Genomic DNA, 23,808 nt, shown 5'->3' on the forward strand with positions numbered 1-23,808 from the left:
TTCCCGCTAAGACAAAAGATCGATTTTAAGATTTTCTGTCTCTGGTTGCTTCCTCTATTGAGCTATCACTGGAAGAATAAAATTAAAATTGGATATCAGTTCTTCTGGAGGACCTAAACTCCCCTCACAACCTCCCAAGACTGCAGATGCTAAGTGGAAATCATGCCACAACTTTTTCTATTAGTGGATTCCACGTAAGGCAGAAGCCCATAGAAATCTTACTGGAAGTGGTTTCTGGATGAGATAATCATTAGGAAGTACCCAAGGGAGATTCCAGGAAGGATTATTGCAGCCTTGGGACAGTTTTGTTGATCCTGTATAGCATGGAAATGTGGGGCATTTTTAGAATATACAATGGCATTGGACAAATGAAAACTCAAACAAAAGTCTCTTTAAGAAAACTACTTTGGGGTGTGAGTAAATGTGTGTGTATATATATAAAAATACTAATTCCAAGCTTTCATAAATTATTATATATATGATCTATAAAATTTAGTCTTTGCTATACATAATCATTAATTACACTTTGTATAATTAGGAAATGACTGATATTTGGAACTTTTACACTGGAGCTTGGGTAGAGTGAAGGACAAGAGCAGCTCAGCCCATGCCCTAACCCACTCTTCCTGCTCTGTTTCAAGAAAACTTGCATCGCTGGTCCAAACCTGCACCACTAACTCCCAGTAGCTGGACAGACACATACCCTTAGAGGAGGTGAAATGTGTTGTTTCAGCTTCCTCCACAACCTGACACTGCACGGTTAATTCAGAAGTACATGCTCAGTATTTGCCAGTTATTTTATGGAGCCACAGGCCAAGTTCAGTTACAAATGATTTTAACAATCCCAGGATGTACAATGTGGATGATGGTTATTGCAACTGCTCAACTGGAAAAGAAAAAGTTTACAATAATATAGCACCTTCATTTTAGAATGTAAGTGTATGAATTCGTGGGGAGATGGAAAGAAGCTTTTCTTCCATTTCAAAAAGTCTCTGAAAAGACATGTCGGATCACGCAGACTCAATCACAAGGAATCATCACACCAGGTTCTTTCAGTTTGGTTTCTTACCTCTCATCCAGGACACACCACCCATTTGGAAACAGCAACTGGTATTTTGAGTAAGGTCCACTGCTGCCCAAATGTGAGGTTAGGATAATGCTTATGACAAGTACATGTACTTGTGAACACGTCCTCTCCATCTTCACAGATCATCCTATAGCAAGCTCATTTGGCACAAGCAACAGAAGCTGATAAATAGGCTGCTCAGTTGCACAGGCAAAGTAACAGGCAATTAGAGATGGCTGAAGGCAGAGTAAAGACAGAGCAAAGACCCTCCGAGATGGAAAGCAGTCAGCTACACACAAGAAAATTAACAGCTGTCTTTCAGAGCAAGTCTTTCACCTCCCATCTACTCTAGACCATTCACACTCTCTCCTCAAAACCAGGCTAGGGAAAGGGCAGCTACAGATTGTCTGCACTCCTGAAGCAGCAATGGGAGGAAAATACCCAGAATGATCAAAGCTGCTCAAGGGATACGGCTTTCCTGTTGGCAGTGTTTTAACTTTGACACTATCAAGTCTCATCTTCTATAATCTCAAATAAGGAGGCTGAAAGAGAACTGGAACGGAACCTTCCTCAAGGCCAGTGGACAGTACAGGGAACCACACGGTTTTGTGTTTGGCTGGGAATCTTGTACACCTCTTCAAGTAAAAATGAACGGCATGAACGAAGGCTCATTTCTTACATCTCCTATAACGACAAGCCCTACTTAGCAGTTTCCTGAGGCATTTCACAGTAAATAAACGGATAAACCAGACCCTTTATTGTTAGTATCAACCCTGGAAAATATTTTTGGGTCTTTTTACATAAGAAAATAGCACCAACAACAGAACAAACAAAGTTGGGTTGGTTTTTTTTTGTTTGTTTGTTTGGGTTTTTTTGTAATTCTATAAAGATATTCAGGCACTAACGTTGAGGAAATATGCTTTATTTTTACAGTATGAAAGAATGGCTTTGCCTTGATTAGGGATAAGAAGAAATTCTCCTACATAGTCCTACTACCATACATATTGGCAATAAACCATCATGAGCAGCACACATCTGGAGTTTCTGCCTGAGCAGGTCCCCTACCACAGAATACTCTGGAATGGGTCTGCCTCAGTCTTTCCTCAGTTAAGGCAGTTAGGCTCACCTAAAATAAATACTGGATGAAGAACCAAGGCGTTCCCTAAAAAAAAACAATATCCAGGAATTTTCTATAGCTTAGTGAGTATTTATTACACAGAGTGAAATGGTTCAAGCTGTATACAACCTAGTCCTCAGGACACAGAACTTCAAAGTTCCTCCTCTAAGTCAGACAGAGCGGGGCACTGGAATTTGAGTCTCTAGAAGTCCAGGATTTCCGACCTACTACCTTCCTCAATATAAATTGCCTCATTTCTCTGAGGCAATTCACTCTTGTGAATCTAGTCCTTTGCTTCCACATTTCCTATATTTGTAGGCAGAAGCAAAACCAGAGCATTTAAAGTCAAACAAAACATTCTGTTCAACCCAAAATCAGTGTTTTCAACTCATACATACAAATCAGAAAATTTTTGGTCAGCGGGCCAAAAGGAAAGAGAGATGCTTTCAGTACTACTGGTTTCATGTGCATGCAAACCTTGGACTCAAAGTACACCATTGCTCCATCATAAATTAGCATAAGTCAACTGTTTTAAATAGCACGAAGAGCCCAGAACTCTGCCTTGCTGAAGAAGCAGTAAGTGAAAAATTAATTGGGATCAAAGTTGCAATCTACAAAATGGATTCACTCTGCCCTTTGCTTCTGATAGGCAAGTAAATACAGATACGCACAACATCCCCTACCCATTCAGACAAAAATCCAAGTACCACAAGTCTTGCCTTTGGCAAATATATATAACAATGCTCTGCATGAAGCTTGGGCATATACAGAGTTTGTTGTCTACAGGTTAGCAACGGATGGTTTCAAGGACCAGTTGTACACTTTGATCCTCTTGAGATGAAAACTTCTGTGCAACATGAGAGTAGAGGAAAATTTTTGCAAGGCACTGCTTTCTCCTTTTATGAGCTTCAGTCCTGAACAATGTATTTGTACAATGACTCAGAGGAAGGCACTGCCTCTTGAATGTAAACCCTACGCTGGGCAACATGTTAGACACAATGGTTGTCTCAACCCTCTCTTTGACATCTGGGGCCATCATGCAACTCTTTTTGGCATTGTGGCATTTTGAAGTCCAATAACCTTTGAGTGACTGGATGAAAATTCAGATTTGGCAAAGGAAATAGCACAACTCCCAGTACACAAAGTCATTGTATGAAAGGAACTCATAAGGGAGGGAACCAGCTACTGTGAGAGAAGTCTAGCAACAGACACTACAAGATTCCTGTTCAGTATGAAGCCATCCGTGCTGACTGAACTAGACTGAGCATTGTACACTGGATTTATTCTGGGTCTGCATTTTGTCAGTCTCAGAAGCAGATCCATATGACAGGATGCTGAAACCACTGAGTTAAATCAGGAAAATCACACCTCTCGCACCACTCGGTGTGTGTGTAGGAACAGCCACACAGAGTCGGACCAGAAGTCCACCTAATCCATTATACTTTCTCCAACAGCATACATATAGGCAGAGTACAATAACATTATTAGCCCTTTATGTAAAAGAAAACCTAAGGCTTCCATGCTTAAAGTTATCAAACTCAATATTGCAGCAGTTTTGCACACCCCTTTCCAAACCTCCTCAGCTCTGGTCTACAGCCAGAAGGTCGAACAAAAGCCAACAGTATCAACCTGCCGAAGCCTAAAATTGAACAGGTTTCTGGTTGCTTAGCCTCCTCAGATGAGCACAAAGACAGAGAAGTAGGTACGAATTGCAGCTCTGAGAGGGGAAAGGGGGGGCGGAAAGCTGGACCACAGATAATCCTGTCCTAGATTGCCACAAACTGCCATGAACACAATCATGAAATTAGCCATCTTAGCTTCCCTGAAAGCTGTTAGCTTTCACCCCCATCCTGTACTCAGATCCTTTGCTGAGCTATTTCAGCACACTAATTTGCCAGAAAACCTGACTAAAGATTCCCCCCCCCCGCCCCTTAACTGATTTCACGGACTGAAATAGCTCAGTCAAGAATCTGTAAATGCAGCTGCCAGAGGAGTTTAGACTACAGTGAAACTTCAACCCAACTCACTAACAGGGTATCAGCAAAGCATCTTATACGCCCAATAAAGCTGCCACTTCAAAGCCAGTAAGTCAAAGCCCAACCAAGAGAAAAATAAGCAAGCCTTACACATACAGCCCACACAACAGGAGACACTCACCAGAGTTGAAGTTACTTCACTATATTTTGTACCCACACAGAACATTTCAGGATAAGCCTCCAAACAAGGCAGCACAAATTTAATACAGTGTCTCCCATATCATACCTCTGGAAGCCTTAACTCTGCCCTTGAAATTTGATCTAGCCTGTCCTACACCTGTTTACGAGTTAAGAATTTGCACAAGACAACTGCTCACATTTTATCATCTTTCTACACAGATCTCTCAAAAGAATACTAAAAAAAAAAACCTCAACTGAACTGTAGGCACACCGAAGTCAACTAGACACTTCAAGAACTAATAACGATACTATTTAACTTGCATTTCTCAAGTGCAATGCCAAAACTGAAATACTTGAAGCCTCAGCATTTGGTCACACTACAGTTTGTCTTACTGCATTTTAAATCAACGCAATTTTGCCTTTACATTTAAGCAGGTATTGTAGCCAGAGAAACAGCACAATATGCACCCTTGAACTTTCATTTCCTAATTCACTTCTGAAACGTGACGTGGCACTACTGCAGCAATCAGCAGGCAGTCTAGAGTTATGTAAACAATTTCAAAAGCCTGATGGATATAGAATAGATTGTTAGTTCAGAAGAATAAGAACTTTGCAGCTTCCAGAAGTAAGAACTACAAAATATAAACAGGTTTTAGAACCTGGCTGTTTTAAGTTAGCACTAGCAAGTTTTTACAAGCAGCCTCTACACATCAAGCCATCTTATTGCCTCTGTCGACAGCAGGCAACAAGGAGTCAACAGCCATCAGAAAAGAAATGTTAATAGTCACCAAACCATTCTATAAACAAGTTGTGAAATTATTCATTCCACCATGGAAACTAGTAAGATAGTCTCATTTGCTGGGATGGTAGGGACATAAACTGTCTATTACTAAGCACTTCTTATTCCACTCCCAAGGATGAAAAAAAAAAAAAAAAAATCACATTCTCCCCCACACCCCACTTTGCTCCTCATGTACCAACTGCAAGGCATAAGACCTAAAGAAAGCCCTTAAAAAAAAAAAAATCAGTTGAAAGACTGAGCATTGCATAGAATGACAACATGGTAGTCTTCAGTCAAAATAATCAAGCTACATCATGAATTTTGCATCAGTCTACCGTGAAACCCAGGAGAAGTTTATAAAAATAATTATATGCAAGTAATTACATTAAATATGATTATCCATCATTAATCATCTCACAACCCCAGGATAACAACCAGTGCTATTTTGTTATGAAGTGATCAGGTATCAAGTCTCACTCTTTTTGCAGAGAGGCACTTCAGTGCGGTATTTGGGTCGTGCAAGCTCTCGACTTTTGGTTGTCAGCACCAAAACTGTATCATAGTTCACCTTCAGACACCTATATATTGCTTTGATGAGCAGTTAGATTCTTCACAAGCGCCAAGCTTATTGACATTAAGCACCTAGATGGTGTACTTCACCAAGGAACCCATCCCTGTGCAGTTTCATTGAACTGAAACATCACTTGTTCTTTTACTTTTATTAAGTTCACTTAGGTTGACCAAATGAGCTTCCCTAAAGTAAACAGGGTTATAAAATATCAGGATGATTCTATCTTTAGGTGCTCAATAGAAACAAATACTTAGTTCAACTAGAAAACTTTAAAAATGACTTTAGATACAAAAGTGTAACAATTATACTGCGCGATACATCTTTATATATCACTAAGCCCATGATTTAAAAAAAAAAAAAAAAAAAAGAAAAAACCACGCTTTTGCACCATCAAGAATAGCCGCAAGTCCTGAACCTCCATTCTTTACGCATCCTTGATCAGAGTAAACTGAAACTTGGGAATGCCTGGGATTCAAAATACCCTGAGCACATACTAGTGCAACACCACAAAGCATACATAATCCATTGGAAAACGGGAGAAGGAAAAAAAAATAATAGCAAGAATCAGATGGTGCTTTATTATACAAGCATGAAAGTAAGTTCCTTTGGAAAACAACTTCTTGGGTGGACTTCTGGACCAGTGAGGTAGCCCAATGGGAGAGAAAAAAGAGTGGAAGTGGAACTTGGTCCCCACGCGTGATACCTGCCAGGCGGGCCCCCGGCGCCTCCCGCGGACGGGCCGGGCCGTGCCGCGGCCCAGGCGGGGGCGAGGCCGTGGCCCCGGCTGCGCGGCGGCCCCTCAGGCCGCCCCCCTCCCCACCCCGGTGCGGTTGGGGGTCCCGGCCCCCGCCCGAGCGAGCCATAAAGTGCAGCAGCGGAACACGATCCAGACAAAAGCAATGTAAACAGGTGACTGATATCGGTCTCTTTGTCCGCACCGCGGGGAAGGTGAGGAGGCGCCGGCCTTGCCCCCCTCCCGCCGCGGGGAAAAGGGGGCCCCCCCGCAGCCTCAGGACGGCGCCACGGGCAAGCGGCGCACCCGCACCACGGGAGACATGTCCACGCCGAGGATCCGCTGCGCCCGGCGCCGCGCCGCCTCCAGGCTCCGCCGGCTCCAGACGCTGCCCCGCACCCGGATGGTGGGGAAGGTGGTGAGGCGGGGGGTGGCCGCCTTCCAGATCTCCTCCAGCGACTTGCCGCCGAAGGGCTCCCAAGCGGCTCCCTCCGCCGGGCTGCCCCGCTCGCTGTCCGCCTCCTCGCTCGGCAGCTCCACCGACCCCAACGCCGCCTCCTCCTCCTCCGCCCCCACCCCACCCCAGGGGCCGTCGGTCGCCGGTGCCGCGGCCGCCGGCCGCTGCCTCGCCCGTCCCCTCCTGCGTCGCCGCCGCCGCCTCCGCCGCTTGGCGCTGCCACTCGCCGCCGCGGCCCGGCGCTTGGCGTCGGCGGCCGGCAGGCGCCGCTTGCCGGCGCGGCGGCGCGGCCGCTCGGCCGAGGGTGACGGCGGGTCGGGGACGACGGCGCGGCAGGAGGAGTATCCGTAGACGTCCTTGCTGCGGAGGATGACCGGGGAGAACTCGTGCTTGAGGCTGCAGAGGAAGTTCCACAGCTCCGAGTCGGAGCTCATGAACTCCGTGGACTTGGGCATGAAGAGCTTCAGGGCGTCGCCCAGCGCCTTGGTGCCGGCGAAAGAGACCTGCGACCGCGAGTACACAACTTTCTCCGCCTCCCCTTCCAGCCCCCAGGCGGCGGGCGCCGCTCCGTCGCCGGCTGCCCCCGCCGCCGCCTGGGCTCCCGCCGCCGCTGCGCTCTCCGCCTCTCGGTTCATTTTGCCGGCTGCTCTCTCCAGCGCCGCCTGCTTCCTACTGCGGGTCATGGAGGCAGAGGGACGGGGAGACGCCGAGAATGGAGCGGCGCCGGCCGCAACTCGGCCACCGCCGCCGGGCGCCGGCCGCCTCACCGCGCCCCGCCGCCTGCGCGTCGGGTGCGGAGCGACGATCGATATCCTGCCGCCCGGCACAAAATGGCGCTTTAAAATCCCAGGCGGGGACTGCGCGCCGGCCCGCCCTCCCTCCGCGCCCGACGGTTGGCCCGTTTGAAACACGTCGGGCGGGCCAAGTCCCGCCCCCCACTGGCGGTGGAGGCTCCATGGGGAGGGTGGTGGGCGCCCCGCGAGAGGCGGAGGTGGGGGCAGCGAGGGGGGAGCAGGGACCTTCCTGCCCCAGGGTGGCGGGATGGGACAGGACAGGCCCACCCAGGGTGGCCTGCGCGACCAAGGGACACCAACAGGGAACCCTACAACAGCACCATTTCCCCCCACCTGCAGTAGGGCGTCCCAGTTGACAGCCCCTTCCCTCAGGGAATGGTGGGAGCATCCCCCATGGCGGGGTACCAGCGGGCCTGGTGCGACCGCTGGGCCGTGTGCCGGCATTGCTCTTCACTGCAAGGACAAGGTTCTTCGCAAGGTGGTGGGCAAAGATGGTTTCTTCCATGAAATATGTTCAAGTAAGGATTTGGTTTGGTGCTTCCATGGGCAAGCACGCCCGGAGGAAGAGCAAAGGCTGAGTGAAACAACAAAATTGGGTGAACACACACCATACGGTGATGTCCACCATACAGTATTGAATACATCCATCCTGTTGCAGTGGAATTTTTTAACATGAACCTGTAGGCCAGTCATTCAAGAACATCATAAGTCACAGAATCACTGAGAGACTGACCTCTGGAGGTCATCTTGTCCAACCTCCCTGCTCAAGCAGGGCCACCTAGAGCCAGCTGCCGAGGACCGTGTCTGGATGGCTTTTGAGTATCTCCAAGGATGGACACTTTTCTCTCTGGTGACCAGTGATAGGACATGAGGAAATGGTATGAAGCTGCATCAGAGGAAGTTCAGGTTGGACATTAGGAAAAAGTTCTTCACCGGCAGGGTGGTTGGTCTCTGGAACAGGCTTCCCAGGGAAGTGGTCATGGCACCAACCCTGACAGAGTTCAAGGAGCACCTCAGTGACGCTCTTTGTCATATGGTTTAGTTTTAGGTAGTGCTGTGAGGAGCTGGGAGTTGGAGTCAATGATCCTTATGGGTCCCTTCCAAATCAAGACATTGTATGATTCTGTGATTCCACAACCTCCCTGGGCAGCCTGTGCCAGTGCTTGGTCACCCTCACAGTGAAAAAGTTTTCCTGATGTTCAGAGGGAACCTTCTGTGTTTCAGTTTGTGCCCATTGGCTCTGGTCCTGCCACTGGGCACCACTGAGAAGAGCCTGGCTCTGTCCTCTTTGCACCCTCCCTTCAGGTGTTTATATGCATTGATGAGATCCCCCCGAGCCTTCTCTTCTCCAGTCTGAACAGTCCCAGCTCTCTTAGCCTTTTCTCATAGCTCCCTTTGTCATCCTTGTGGCCCTTTGCTGGACTTTCTCCAGTATATCCATGTCTGTCTTGTACTGGGGAGCCCAGAACTGGACCCAGCACTCCAGCTGTGTCTCACCAGGGGTCAATGAAGAGAAGGATGACCTCCCTCAAGCTGCTGGCAGTACTTTGCCTAATGCAGCCCAGGATGTTGTTCGTCATCTTTGCAGCAAGGGCACATTGCTGGCTGTTGCAACCTGGTGTCCACCAAGACCCGTCCTTTTCTGCCAAGCTGCTTTCCATCTGGGTGGCCCCCAGCGTATATCAATGCATGGGGTTGCTCCTCCCCAGCTCCAGGACTTCACACTTCTTACTGAACTTCATGAGGTTCCTGTCAGCCCATTTCTCCAACATTGAAATATTCACAGCATTGTTGGGGTTGGCTTCATGTCCCAACAAAGCATATCCCAAACAAAGCCCCAAAAACTCAGTCTTTGTGTTGGTTGAGCCCTTTGTGAGCATCACCAGCTTGCTGAGCCCACAGCGCCGTTTCTTCCTGCATGGCACTGCTACGCTCGCAGCTTCATGGCACCATTTTGTCAGCTGTTATGAAATCCCATGTCCTTCTAGCCCATGGTTTCCCATAGTTCAGAGATTCCTGACACAGGGAGAGTGTCTTGTCAGGTTCCTGGACTGTGTGAGCTAAACCAGGGCTCTTTCCAGCACCCAGAACACCAAGGTGTCAGCAAGGGCAGAGGTGGTTCAACCTTCCCTACAAATACTACTTGGGCTTTGATTAGACTCCTAACTAATTACTTTCTCTCAGCATCGGTAAAGGGCGAGGAATAACATTTTCTTCATGGACAGTCTTTGTTCTGTAATTAATCTTTCCGTTTAGAATAGGGAAATCTTTTATTCTCAACTCATCAAGAACCTAAATTAGAATGTCTAGAAAGGCAGTCAAATAAGAGGCAGAAATTATGCGTAAGAAATTATTCCTTACTGCCAGTGGAAATAAATGAATTTTCTTCACAGTATAATTCGGCTTGTGTTCAAGGGAAACTCAAGAATATTAATCCAAATAACCACTTAAAGTGGATATTAACAAAACTATTTTAAATCTTCACAGGGACAGTCTCGAGGTGCAGCCATATTCTAAAACCAGCTTTATTAATGACCCATTTTTTCAAAAAAAACCCCAACCTTTTCCCAAAATGGTGGTGTTAGTGCCATTTTTAATGGGTTTCATTTCACAGCACACTTTAGAGCACAGTCGTGCGGGCAGTTGGATTTCAGTGCGGGAGGTACCCTATAACTCAGACAGAAGAGCCCAGAGCTGGAAGCACCGGGGCCCGGCATCTCTTGGTCCCACCACGCTGCAGTTAGTCACACTCTGGCGTATGAGTGCCCGGTCACAGCCACAGGTTGACCACAGCTTAGCAAGAGGCTCCTCACCCACTGGACCACAGGAGCTGGCTGGAGGTCCCACTATGGGATGCAGCAGCTCAGCTGACAGGTGGGCCCTCACTGGACTGCAGACACCCGGTTGCTTATAATCATAGGCCATAACCTCTGTCCTGAAATTATAGAAATTTCTGGCATATGACTTGATAATCATTGAGACAGAGATGGGGAACTTTCAGCAAGCGGTAAATGAGTCACTGTAGCTACCAGTGAAAAGACAGATTAGTACATTTTTGTGCTAATCGGCATTTATTAATTATTTTGACTTCTTTGCTTCCAGTACGGACAATACCATTTTAAGGCATAGGATATAATCTCAGTTTTACAACTTCATTATGAGTTTCCTGCAGTGTAACACTCTCCTTTTAATACATTACAAAGTCATCTCAAGAAAATCCACGGCACTTGGCTATCTTTCAGTAATTTACAATAGCTCAGTACAGTAATAACAATGATAATAAAATTAATAATCCTTTGGAAGTGCATAGCTCTTCATTTTAATCATACCACTGCTTATAAGCATTAATTATCACTCACGGCACTCCTGAGTTATGTAAGTAAATATTGCCTTTCTTTAACAGATGAATAAAATGAAGAAGGGGATTAAAATGGCTTGACTAAGATGTATAGACTCAATGACAATTTTCTGTAGCTCTTAATTTCTAACAATCATTCTAAAACTACAGTGAATGTCTACATTTGAGAAAAGAGAAGAGGAAGAGAAGAGAAGAGAAGAGAAGAGAAGAGAAGAGAAGAGAAGAGAAGAGAAGAGAAGAGAAGAGAAGAGAAGAATAAAAAAAAATCTGTAATCTTTGTTCCCAATTATTTGTTAGAATTTCTTTTCTTTATAGAATTCTTGAGAAGTGGGGGGCAAAGTACCAATTGACAAATTACTGCAGGGACACTTTATTTTCTTAAATAATTCCTGCCTAGTACCAAAAAATCACTGGTAGCTGCTAATTATTTACCTGCTAAAAATGTTGTCTTTACGTATGATCACATCGAGTTTTGAGTCCTGCTGATAAAACCTAAAATCCTGGATATTAAGTCACACCACTTCTGCTGCTGGCGCTTTTCCTCCAGTATGCTCGTGCTCTTCTACCCAGTTTAGCAAGGACAGTCTTACTGCCCAATGCCTTTAAAGATAACCACTCTTTTCTAATATCTTTACCTCTGCTGTTGAGAGATTGCATTAACTGGCAACCTGCTTCAGTTAGTTTGCTTCCTAAATGTCTTTAGCATACTTCCAGGAAAGTCTGCGTGACAGAGCAAGCATGGTTCCACATCCATTCGCAACTAAACCTCAGATGTTAACCAAGAGTCATCAGGTTCCTGATGAGGTCTAAGAAATGCCCAGACAAGCATTGGCAAAATTCCTCAAAATACTTTCTTTGTAAGCAAATAATTTACAAGAATAGTCTTCAAATCAGTTATTAGAAAAAAAAAAATATATGTGGAATCGCTGTGTGTAGGAATCACAGTGGCAGCCAAAAAGGGAAATAAGATGTTACGAATCACTACAGAAGGGATAGAAAGCAGAACAGAAGACGGCATTCTCCTGAATGCAAATCAATTGTGTCTCCACAGGTCTTGAATACTGTGCATTTCTAGTCTTACCATCTCTAAAAGGATACAGTAAGGATACAAAGAAGGGCAACTAGGATGAGCAGAAATATGGAACAGCTTCCTCTGTGAAAAGAGATTAAATAGGCTAAGACTCTTCAGCTTGAAAAACAGATGGCTGAGGAAGAATATGATAAAGGTTTATAAAACTGTGATAGTACAAAGAAGGCAGATAAGAAATTATGTCTTAGTTTTCATAATCCAAGAACAACAGGGAAGCACATGAAGATATAGAACAAAAAAAATTAAATAACCAAAAAGAGGGTGGGGTTTTTGGGTGATTCATAATTACTCTGTGGAGTTCATTTTCCAGCAAAGTTGTGGGTGCCGAAATGGAAAAATGTATCCTAATACTGAACATAAAGGGGAGCTCATTGAGAAGGGGCTGCAGCCATTACAGAGCACACCGTTCAAAATAATTAGGCATGAGCAGAAGAAAAAAATCCATCAAGGGCTGTTGTGCATGAAAACCAAGTCTAACACCTTGGGCTCAGAAAGCTCGTAAGCAAAGAGCTAGGAAAGGAAGGAAGACTACATCAGGGGAGGTAAGAAGATGTCACCAGACTGTGTGGCAACATAGGAGACAACGTTTTTACTACAAGTGTGATTGTACATTCGACCAGGTTGCCCAGAGAGGTAGTGGAGTCTCCATCCTTGGAGATGTTCAGAACCCTAATGGACACAGTCCTCAGTAGCCTGCTGTAGCCTACCCTGCTTTCAACAGTGGGGCTGGATTAGATGATCTCCAGAGGTTCCTGCCAACCTCCACAATTTAGTGATTCTATGATTCCACTGATTAAGAAAAAGCAAACTGTTTCTTTTCTTTTCCCCTTCCTTCTTCTCTCTTTTTTCCTTCTCTTTTCTGATGGTGTAATTAATGCTGGAACATCCTCCTTCTTATACTTCTTCAGTTGCTTTCTGTCTAATATATGTTTCCTACTCTACATCCTTTAAATGATAATCCTCATTTATAAAACAAAAAGATGATCTGCGCTACTTTCCAGTACAGGACCAACTGGTATGTTTTCAGCCAAAACTATAAATTATCAAAGGTGTAAAATTATCAGATAATGCATCAGTCTAGTACTGCTTTCTGACTATAATTCCAACATCGGAAATACATTGCTGGAGAACATGGTTCTCACACATCACAGACCATGTCATCTTGTAATATCAATCATACTGTTTCCTGAGGCACTCTATTTTAAGTACTGAGACTGTTAAAACAAATGCAAATTTCATTCCTCTCAATCCAGACATTTTTTAAAGCCTACTAACAATTATTTAATAACCTGACTAATTAAATCTTATTTCTTGATACCAAGTGTTACTGAGCACGTCAGTTCAAGAATTCTTTTCATGACACACTCCAGCCAGTGCTTCCATTTTCCTTCCTATCAGATTAGTGCATTGCCAGATGAGCTGACAGTACAAATTCACTCCAGAACAGTGGGAGCACGTGACTGATTTTTTTGTTGAACTTGCCACAGGATACAATGCAATGTTTATATTGGGTTTATGCCTAGGGAGGACACGATATGCGATCCAGCATAAAGTCCATGGAGAGAAGGTTACCCTTCACAGAATCACAGAATGGTAGGTGTTGGAAGGGACTTTCGGAGAGCGTGCAGTCCAACCCCCCTGCCAAAGCAGGGTCACCTACAGCAGGTTGCACAGGAACACATCTAGGTAGGAGCATGGAGCTCAGCCTAGGGATGGATAAAGAGCCAAATGAGAATGTATGAGTCAGGATTAAAGGGAAATGGGGAGCAGGGGACATTACAGTGTGGGCCTGCTACAGGCCACCCAACCAAGAAGACCGAGTGGATGAAGCCCTCTATAGACAGATAGGGGCAGCATCACGCCCACAGACCCTGGTTCTCATGGGTGACTTCAACCACCCCGACATCTGTTGGAAGGGTAACACAGCCAGGCATAGGCAATCCAGGAGGTTCTTGGATTGCATTGAGGACAACTTCCTTCTCCAAGTGGTTGAGGAGCCAATGAGGAGAGGAGCTATGCTGGACCTTGTTCTGACCAACAAGGAGGGGCTGGTAGACAGTGTCAAACTCAAGGGTAGCCTGGGCTGTAGTGACCATGAAATAGTCGAGTTTGAGATCCTCGAGGCAGCAAGGAAGGTGCGCAGCAGGCTGACCACCCTTGACTTTGGGAGAGCTGACTTTGGCCTCTTGAAGAATCTGCTTGGTGTGGTGCCATGGGATGAAACGCTGGAGGGAAGGGGGGTCCAAGAAAGTTGGTTAATATTCCAGGACCACCTCCTCCAAGCTCAGGAACAATGCATCCCTACAAAGAGGAAGGCAGACAGAAAAGCCAGGAGGCCTGCATGGATGAACAAGATGCTCCTGGACATGACCAAAAGGAAAAAGGAGGCCTATAGGGAGTGGAAACAGGGGCGGGTAGCCTGGGAGGTATACGGAGGAATCGTTTGAGTAGCCAGGGATCGGGTTAGACAAGCTAAAGCCCAGATAGAACTAAATCTGGCCAGGGACAACAAGACAAACAAAAAATTCTTATTTAAGTATGTCAGTGAGAAAAGAAAGACTAGGGAAAATGTGGGCCCTCTCCAGAAGGAAAAGCAAGAACTGGTTACCCAGGACAGAGACAGAGCTGAGGTACTGAATGACTTTTTTGCCTAAGTCTTCACTGGCAAGGACTGCAGCCACACTACCCTTGACGCAGAATGCAAAGGCAAGGACTGGGAAAATGGAGACCTCCCCACTGCAGGTGAAGATCAAGTACGAGACCACCTGAGGAATCTGAAGGTGCACAAGTCCATGGGACCTGATGAGATACATCCACGGGTCCTGAGGGAGCTAGCAGATGAGGTTGCTAAGCCACTAGCCATCATATCTGAGAAGTTGTGGCGGTCTGGCGAGGTTCCTGCCGACTGGAAAAGGGGAAACATAACCCCGATTTTCAAAAGGGAAACAAGGAAGACCCAGGGAACTACAGGCCAGTCAGTCTCACCTCTGTGCCTGGGCAAGATCATGGAGCAGATCCTCCTGGAAACTCTGCTGAGGCACATAGAAAACAAGGAGGTGATTGGTGACAGCCAGCATAGCTTCACCAAGGGCAAGTCATGCCTGACAAATTTGGTGGCCTTCTATGAAGGTCTTACAGTGGCAGTGGACAAGAGAAGACCAACTGATGTCATCTACCTGGATTTGTGCAAAGCGTTTGCCACTGTCCCACACGATATCCTGGTCTCTAAATTGAAGAGACATGGATTCAACAAATGGACCACTCAGTGGATAAAGAACTGTCTGGACGGTTGCACTCAAACAGTTGCGGTCAATGGCTCGATGTACAAGGGGATAGCAGTGACGAGTGGCGTTCCTCAGGGGTCGGTACTGGGGCCTATACTGTTCAACGTCTTTGTCGGTGACATGGACAGTGTGGTCGAGTGCACCCTCAGCAAGTTTGCCAATGATACCAAGCTGTTTGGCGAGGTAGACACGCTGGAGGGGAGGGATGCCATCCAGAGGGAGCTGGACAGGCTGCAGAGGTGGGCCCAAGCCAACTTCATGCAGTTCAACAAGGCCAAGTGCAAGGTCCTACATCTGGTTTGGGGCAATCCCAAGCACAAATACAGGCTCGGCGGGGAAGGGCTGGAGAGCAGCCCTGAGGAGAAGGACCTGGGTGTGCTGATTGACGAGAAGCTCAACATGAGCCAGCAGTGTGCGATGGCAGCCCAGAAGGCCAACTGTATTCTGGGCTGCATCAAAAGAAGTGTGGCCAGCAGGTCAGAGGAGGTGATTCTGACCCTCTACTCCACTCTCGTGAGACCCCACCTGGAGTACTCCATCCAGCTCTGGAGTCCCCAACATAAGAAGGACATGGACCTGCTGGAGCGTGTCCAGAGGAGAGCCACGAGGATGATCCAAGGGCTAGAGCACTTCTCCTATGAGGAGAGGCTGAAAGAGTTGGAGCTGTTCAGCCTGGAGAAGAGAAGGCTCCGGGGAGATCTTATTGCGGCCTTCCAGTACCTAAAGGGGGCCTACAGGAGAGCTGGGGAAGGACTTTTTACTAGGGCGTGTAGCAATAGGACGAGGGGGAATGACTTCAAACTAGAAGAGGGCAGGTTCAGACTGAACATTAGGAAGAAGTTTTTCACTTTGAGGGTGGTAAGGCACTGGAACAGGTTGCCCATCCCTGGAGGTGTTCAAGGCCAGGCTGGACATGGCCTTGGGCAACCTGGTCTAGTGGGAGGTGTCCCTGCCTATGGCAGGGGTGTTGGAACTCGATGATCTTCAAGGTTCTTTCCAACCTAAACCATTCTATGATTCTATGATTCTGAGTATCTCCAGAGGACATTCCACAGCCTCTCTGGGCAGCCTGTTGCAATGCTCTGTCACCCTCAAGCAAAGAAGTTTTTCCTCACGTTGAGGTGGAATTTCCTGTTTTCCAGCTTGTGCCCGTTGCCCCTTGTCCTGTCGCTGGGCACCACTGAAAAGAGTCTGGCCCCAAAATGCTGTCAACAAATTAGAGTGAGGGAGTTGACACTAGCTCAGCTCTGTACGTCATACGGATGTGGCTTCATTAAATGGATACTTTCAGCAGCTTTACGACATCACTGGACCACGTCTTAGTCGGGGTCCTTCTTATTTGTTCCCTTTGTCCACAGAAATCTTGCAAGCCTCACTGCCCGCTGTGTTTGTTTCACTAGGAAGTGATAGAAACCGGTCCTATCCAGGCCACCTCTGGCACTTTCACTGGGCAGAGGAGCGTGAGCCTCAGACGCCTTAGGTGGAAAAGGGGTTTGATCTCTCTGTTTCAGTGGATGTTGTCAGCGCTCAATTATGATGTAGATGTTGACTGTTAGCATTAACACCTCCTTTCAACCTCTCCTTTGTTCTCTGAGTTAGGCACGGGCTTCAAAAGCCCGGGAGGCTTATCTCGACCCTTCTCAGTTCCTCCTGCCAAGGGAACTCTGCCCCCGCTGCAGCCGGGCCGCGGGGTTTAGGTGGCCCCTGGCTACCGGGCCGGGAGCCGGCACAGGAGCTCGGGCTCGGGGGGCAGCGGCGGTGCCGGCCCGCTGCGGGTGACCTGAATTTCTTCCCGAAACTGAGATCCTGCGCCGGCTTAAAACCCGCTGGAGGTCTGGCCGTGTTACTTTTAGTTGGACCATTTTCTGTTCTTTGAATGTATTTCAAAAGTTATTCAATTCAATTCTAGTTCAAAACGCCTGAATTGCGATTTATAGCAATTTCCCAAAATGTTCTAATAATTTATAGTTCGGTAACACTTGGTTGATAGTATTCCTTATGATCCATTTGAAATCATTGTGAGTTCACATCGGCACATAATAAATATCTAACCTGGATAATTTGAACACATTAATGATTTTGACCATTTTCGAGAACATTGTTATAAAGAAAGAATAACAATAGATTGATAATACCTTGAGAACTGGGCTTTTAGATTGTACATTTTAAAATGAAAGAAAAGATTCTCCATAGCTGTAGATATTCTTCATTTCAATACAGACACAGTGACTGATACTAGCTGAGGTTTTGACCCTATACATGATCTGCATTATTATAAAGTCTCTCCTCAAAAGACAATAATATTCAAGGCAAGTTCATCTTTGGTGAACCTGCAATGGCTCCAGGTGGATGAGTAGCTCATTTACTGTTATTTTAAAATTATCTTGTAGAAATGCAGTGAATTACTTAATGTGTTTACTCTCACAGAGGCATGTATATATTATGAATGCTGTCAACCAGAAATTGCATTAAATATTTTCCAAAATATACAAGTGCCCCAAACTTTCACTATAAAGTGAAAAAGTCATCAAAGTTAACAAATCATCCATATTCAAGCCCCATTCCCCTCAGCTACCTTTGGCAGGCTCCTCCAAATAAGTAATGGTAGTGATTTAATCTTTTACTAATTTGATTAAATCCATGCTAAGCCCTAGTGCGGTCAATTGCTCCAGTTTGTGTGTGGCATATTTCAGTTTATTTTATACTGGCCCCTATTCAATTTAAGCTCAATGAGCCATTGTTGCTCACATTCAAGGGTACCCACATAAGGGTTAGCACTGGTTTAATTAAAGCTATCTAATTAAGCCAGAATTTTCACTGCTATTAGTATTTTCTTAAATCTGCGTTTTGAGTCGTACAATTTTGACATTAGGAGCCTAAAGTTAAAGTCCCAGTGCATTGTCTGGAGTGCTCGGTGCTTAGCGTCTGCAGTTCATGGCCTCAGCCATTCATTATTCCCTTACAGGCAATGAGAACTGCAAATGTCCCATCACTTTGGGAAAAGCGTTCATTATTTAGAAGTGTAAGTGAAGATGCCAGTGGCTAACCTCAAGTCCTGTCTGAAGCAAAGACTGGCGTCTTTAATCTCTGGACTGTAGCAATGGATTGGACATATCATAACAGAGAAATACTACTTTTATCCTCGACATTACATATTACATGCACCAGAAATATTTTTCCTTCATATTTCTCATGCTCTCCATTCCTTTTCTAGCTTCTTCCTGATCGTTCCTCCCTGACTGAAAGCTGAATCACTGAAATTCCTGCTCATTTGCTTCCTGCTAAAATGAGCCGGTATTTCCAAAAGCACCGCTTCCTCCCAGTGACTAATATCTTACAATACAGGTTTGTTTTGCTTGCTGCATGTCCTGGTTTGTCCCATAATGGTTATAGAATTAAACAATTTAGTTTCAAAGTGAATATGATAATATGCAGATCTTGATATGTATGTGCCGTGTATACAACAATAGCAAAGGAAAAACAAGTCAGGAAAGAAACAATAAAGAAAACTAAAAAGCTGAAACTCCAGGACCGATGTAAAAATTATCAATAATGAAGACTGAACCATTGCTGAAAATGATTGCCAGATACATTCTGCATTTTCATGAAATATCTCACCAAGGCAAAGACTATAGAATGGCTTTCCTCAGTGGCAGGTGTTTCCTAGCAGAAGGCTCTTGTGCTAGGAGAGGTTAAAACATGGAGAGTTGGCCAATTATAGAAAAGTGGAAGAAAGTGATCAGAAAATGAGCAGAGAAGGACAAGCAGATTGCAATGGACTGGCTCACCTGATGGCAAACTAAATCAGACACATTTTAAATTGCTAAAATGTCTGATCTAAGCTGTCAGGGTGGATACGGGCATTTAATCCATTCATCTCCACTGACTTTAGAAAAATGTCATGACTAGTTTAGATAGGAATCCTTATTAAAGTGAAGGTCATTCTATCACAGGTGTAAATATGTTTTCAGTCAAAACTGACTGTTTCCTTCAGCCAGTCTCTTCTTTAAATTAACCTTTATCGGTTACATGATGCCCAGAGCAGCAGTGGAGAGATGTGTAGCAAAACCAAACTGGTCATTGCTAAATCAGTTCAGCACCTATGCAGCCTTCTCCAAACCCTCCTCATGGACTACATTAGCTTTTCTAGAAGTCACTCACCACTTCATATTTGTGTCCAAATCCCTAGTTACTTCCACTTTGAACAACATCTCCAGGTTCTGATCCAGAGATGCACCATTTAGTCATAGGCAGTAAAAAAGTCATTATTTTTCAGCTGTTTGTCATGTGCTAATATCAAAGATGAATGAACCTAGAAAAACTAGGTAAAAGAGTTTTCACTGGGAAAGCATTTGGATATACAGCTTCTAGTACAGACTGGAGCTACTGGTTATCTGGCACATCCACGTTTGACTTCTAACTCTCCCATTATCACTTTTCAACCCAGTTCTCTCAAACTGTTGGTAATATAATGTAAGATTCCTTAAGTACAGCTCGTTGGCATGACTGCATTTTGTAGATCTGAGTAATTATGCACTGGTAGAAAAAAATAAGCCATGGTCTCCCAAAAAAAAGTTCTACGCCCTGAACTGTTGCTTACTTTGGATTTATCACCAAAATAACTACTCTGAAAATCCTGAGGTCTGTGGCAAGATAAAATATCTTTGAAATATTTTATATATATTTTATATTTAAAAATATCTTCAGGATAAAAAACCTCTTTCCTGCCCACGCTCAGTTGACATGAAAATGTAGTTCACCATGTCTAACAGTTTCTGCATTTGAAAAGCAGAGCTCTGTAAGACAACATGAATGGTGTCAGGGAGCAGCACGGGTAGGCTGCTCCATCAGGGAAGGCGTGGAGGCCAGGAGCTGAGGGTGACAGTGACGCAGACAGGAGCACTGCTTCATCATTGAGGCATTGGGAAGTGGAGTTGGTGATCCCGGACCAGGAGCAGGTCTGGAGGCAGTGATCAGTCAGCCCCAGGCCACTGATCAACTGGGAGACCTGTTGTGATGAAGAAGGTCTGAGGGCAAACCAGGGAGCCAGGCCAATAGGTCCAGGGCAGAACGAACATTAACTTAGAAGCATTAACATAAAAGCAGCTCTCAAAAGAAGGAGGGACAGGCTCTCTCCATTTCCTTCACAACAGCTCTTATCAATGAAGAAGCTGAGCTTGACTCAGCCAGCTAAACTCCTCGGAGCTGTGGGAGGCACCAAGGGCTCTGAAAACGGTGTACTGGGAAAGACTGAAGGTCCATCTGTCATAGCAGCCAGCTGTAGAAAAGAACCAGCTTCACCCTCTTTGTTTTTCTCAGTAGGACAGGCACAGTCACTGAACAAGAAGCTCTACTCCCAAATGTCTTCCTCTGTATTTTCTTCTCCCCTAACACCCAAGTAAAGAGGGGCAGAAACAAGGAGAAGAACCAGCAGCACTATGGCTGCAGCCCTCAGTGCCACCACCACCAGCATCAACAGTAGGAGAATTGCCACCACTACCACCACCACCTTCTGAAATTTCATCTCCCATTATGTTTGTGAAGACTCAAGGACTCTGTGACTACTGCTGCACCCAATACCTTAATACAGCATAACCCCCAATCATCACCTGAAGAAATAGCTCCCACCATTCCCAAATTTTCTTCTACACCCCAAAGGGCTATCAAGGGCAGCCTTCTTTTCTTATGAGTATCACTACCCTTCTCAGCTACTGCTTCTCCCTTCCCTACACTTATTGCCTTCTTTTTTAGCACAAACAAAACCCATTGACCTTTCATTTCCTCTATAATGTTTCTTTTGCATGCAGTTCCTCCTGCTCTCAATCTGTTTTCATTTTCTTCTTTGTCCCCTTTTTTCATTTTTCTTTCACCTGTCAACAAACTATGTAATTGCTTTCCACTTGTCTACCGGCAAAGAGTGAGTTGCATTGTATCGGAGTGCACCTCTTGGCTCCTGCCATTTGGCATGGTTAGGTGGTGGTATTGGTGGAGGTTCAGCCAGTGGTGGTAACAGAAGTGCTGCAAATTTGGCTGCAAGGTGGAAATTGTGTAGTGCTGTGGTGGTGCCCCTCTTTTTTTACCTTGTGCAAGGACTGTAAGGGTGCAAGAAAAAAGCTCCGGTCTACTCATACGTGCCTCCTTTTCCCTCTGTTTGTTTGTACTGGATGCTGAGGGAGAGAAGATCCTCTAATCACAGGTGGTATGGCAAGTGGTGGCCAGCAGCTGGGCTAGCATCTGCATTGGGTGGAGTGCTGCTGCTCTGGAGCAACTGAGAGGTCACAGAGTTCTCCATCAGTGTGCTCAGGCTTCCCCTACCCCATGTGAATGTTTATCATTCACAACACCTGCCCAGGAGCAATGTGGGTGTCCTGTGCAATGAACACAGTCTGGAAACCAGCAGCTGGGGTTTAGATTACTCTGGAAAGAATCACAAGGAGAATATAAAGTGTTTTAAGGAGACCTACAGAAAGGCTAAGGGCAATAGTCCAGAAGAAGCTAATTTTATGAAGAAATAGACCACATTAGTAGTACCACAAACTCACGGCCTCAATTTACGCAGTGCACAGCAGAGGGCCAGAGGCATTATAAAGAGAAGGAGATAAGAGTGAAACTGGATGTGTCCCAGTGGGTTAACCAGAAATGTGTGGTTCAATCATTCCTTTTTGGAAGGAACATTTGTAGTTGCTGTGGGTGAAAACATTCCCCCCAGCTTCACAAACATTGTACAGATGCGATGCCTCTAAATGGCTGTGGCCTTCCTTGCATTGCAATGTCGACTGCTTGGAAAGTGCCATGGCAGTAGTTTCAGGTAGGCAGCAGTACCCACTACTATCATCCCTTTGCTAAGTATGTATTTACACAGCGTGCAAGCAAAGTTCCTGAAATAAGATTAATCACAGCCAGATGGTGAGGGACAAATCCTTTCTCTGCTTGAATTGCGCTTGAATTCATTGGCTTTGGTGTAGCGCTGGACTGCACGTTGAGGGCTCCTCTTCTCTAGCATCTATTGTCACACCTCTTCCTAAATCTTTGGGTAGCATGAGACCTAGCAAATTGCAGATCAAACATCCTCCTCTTTCCAAGGGGCAAATGAGTCCAGGTGACACATTATTTAAGTGAAAAGGCATTATTAGTAAAGGACAGGAGACCAAAATAGATAATATCCGTATGTGACTATAAATCTGTGGTGCACCCCTTTGAACACAATGTACAGGTCTTATCAATAGCTTTGGTATGGCAGACCTAGAAAAGTTACGAGGATGAAATTTAACATGGTGAAGAAGCAATAGGATAGTTTCTGTGCAAGGAATGAGTGCTTGGACTTTTAGCCTGTGAAAAATAATTTTATGGCAGACAGAAAATCATGAGTGCATAGGAAAGACAAATGGGGAATGGTTATGTGCTGTCTGAGACCTAGAAGGTATAAAATCAAATTCTTGGGTGGCAAACAAGAGACACTTTTCTATGCAGTGCATAATTAAGCTGTGGAACTAATTGCAAGATGCCATGAGTTTCAAAAGCTTACATGATTCGAAGAACAATTAGACAAATCCATGGCTGAGAATAATCTGCCAAGCAGTATAAAATGAAATCATACCACAGGATCAGGCCTTGATCTGGATGTGCTGGTGAGAAGCCTGGTTGTCTCCCCAGGTTTAAGCACAGAGGATAGCCTGGAGATGCTGATCCTCCTCCAGGTACGTAAGTGGCAGTTGCTGTACTGATGGTGATGAAAATAATAATTAACATTACAGGGCTAGATAAAATTATAGTTCTGGAGGATACTGCAACAGGGTGGACCTAATTTGAGGGTGGGAAGTATGGCAGAGACAGGGGCCCAAGGTTCCCCTCAAGCAAGTGAAAACAAAACCCTATAAGGAAACCTGTGATTTTTATTTACAGACTTTGCACTTATTAATTTTAAAAGTAATAAATATTAGTGAAAGGCATCTGTCATGACTGCTGTAACCCATAAGCAGACGTCAAAGACTATAATTAGAAGAGGGAAAAAGCATAAAAGGAGTTCCTTACCGTAACCAGTTTTAACTGGGAATATGTTAATACAAAGTGGTACCTGCTGAATTAATTAGTTTAACAAGAGGAAATAGAAACCCAGAAGGCTGATAAAAATATCCAACTAGTCTTGTCCTAACGCAGCAAGTGAAGAATGTAATCACATACTTATTTTAGGCATCTAAGTTAGATACTGAAATGCCCATGAATAACTCTTGAATCAAAGAAAAAAATGTGGCCTTCTAGTTTCAGCTGCTCTGAATTTGTATTTAAAGTAGGCTAAGGTAGGTAGGGTGCATGCCCCAGGATGGCATTCTTGTATTTTTTCCAGGCACTTACGTTCAATGTACTCTCCCATTTTCTAAGCATTAGCTGTACTGAGGTGACA

At 45.2% G+C, this 23,808-nt stretch overlaps 1 protein-coding gene across 1 annotated transcript; it reads right to left on the bottom strand.

Annotated features, from left to right (window-relative positions):
* Positions 1-5,824: 5,824 nt before the first annotated feature.
* Positions 5,825-7,686, bottom strand: CCDC71L (coiled-coil domain containing 71 like). Its single transcript, XM_082490967.1, has one exon. The coding sequence runs from the start codon at positions 7,562-7,564 to the stop codon at positions 6,701-6,703; it is 864 nt and encodes a 287-aa protein (XP_082347093.1). The 5' UTR covers positions 7,565-7,686; the 3' UTR covers positions 5,825-6,700.
* Positions 7,687-23,808: the final 16,122 nt, after the last annotated feature.

This window comes from Vanellus vanellus (genome assembly GCF_965231255.1).
Source record: "Vanellus vanellus genome assembly, chromosome: 1".
Lineage (NCBI taxonomy): Eukaryota > Metazoa > Chordata > Aves > Charadriiformes > Charadriidae > Vanellus > Vanellus vanellus.

Bases quoted from the DNA above. Each gene is read 5' to 3' on its own strand.
- CCDC71L (XM_082490967.1), bottom strand. From the start codon at position 7,564: ATGACCCGCAGTAGGAAGCAGGCGGCGCTGGAGAGAGCAGCCGGCAAA.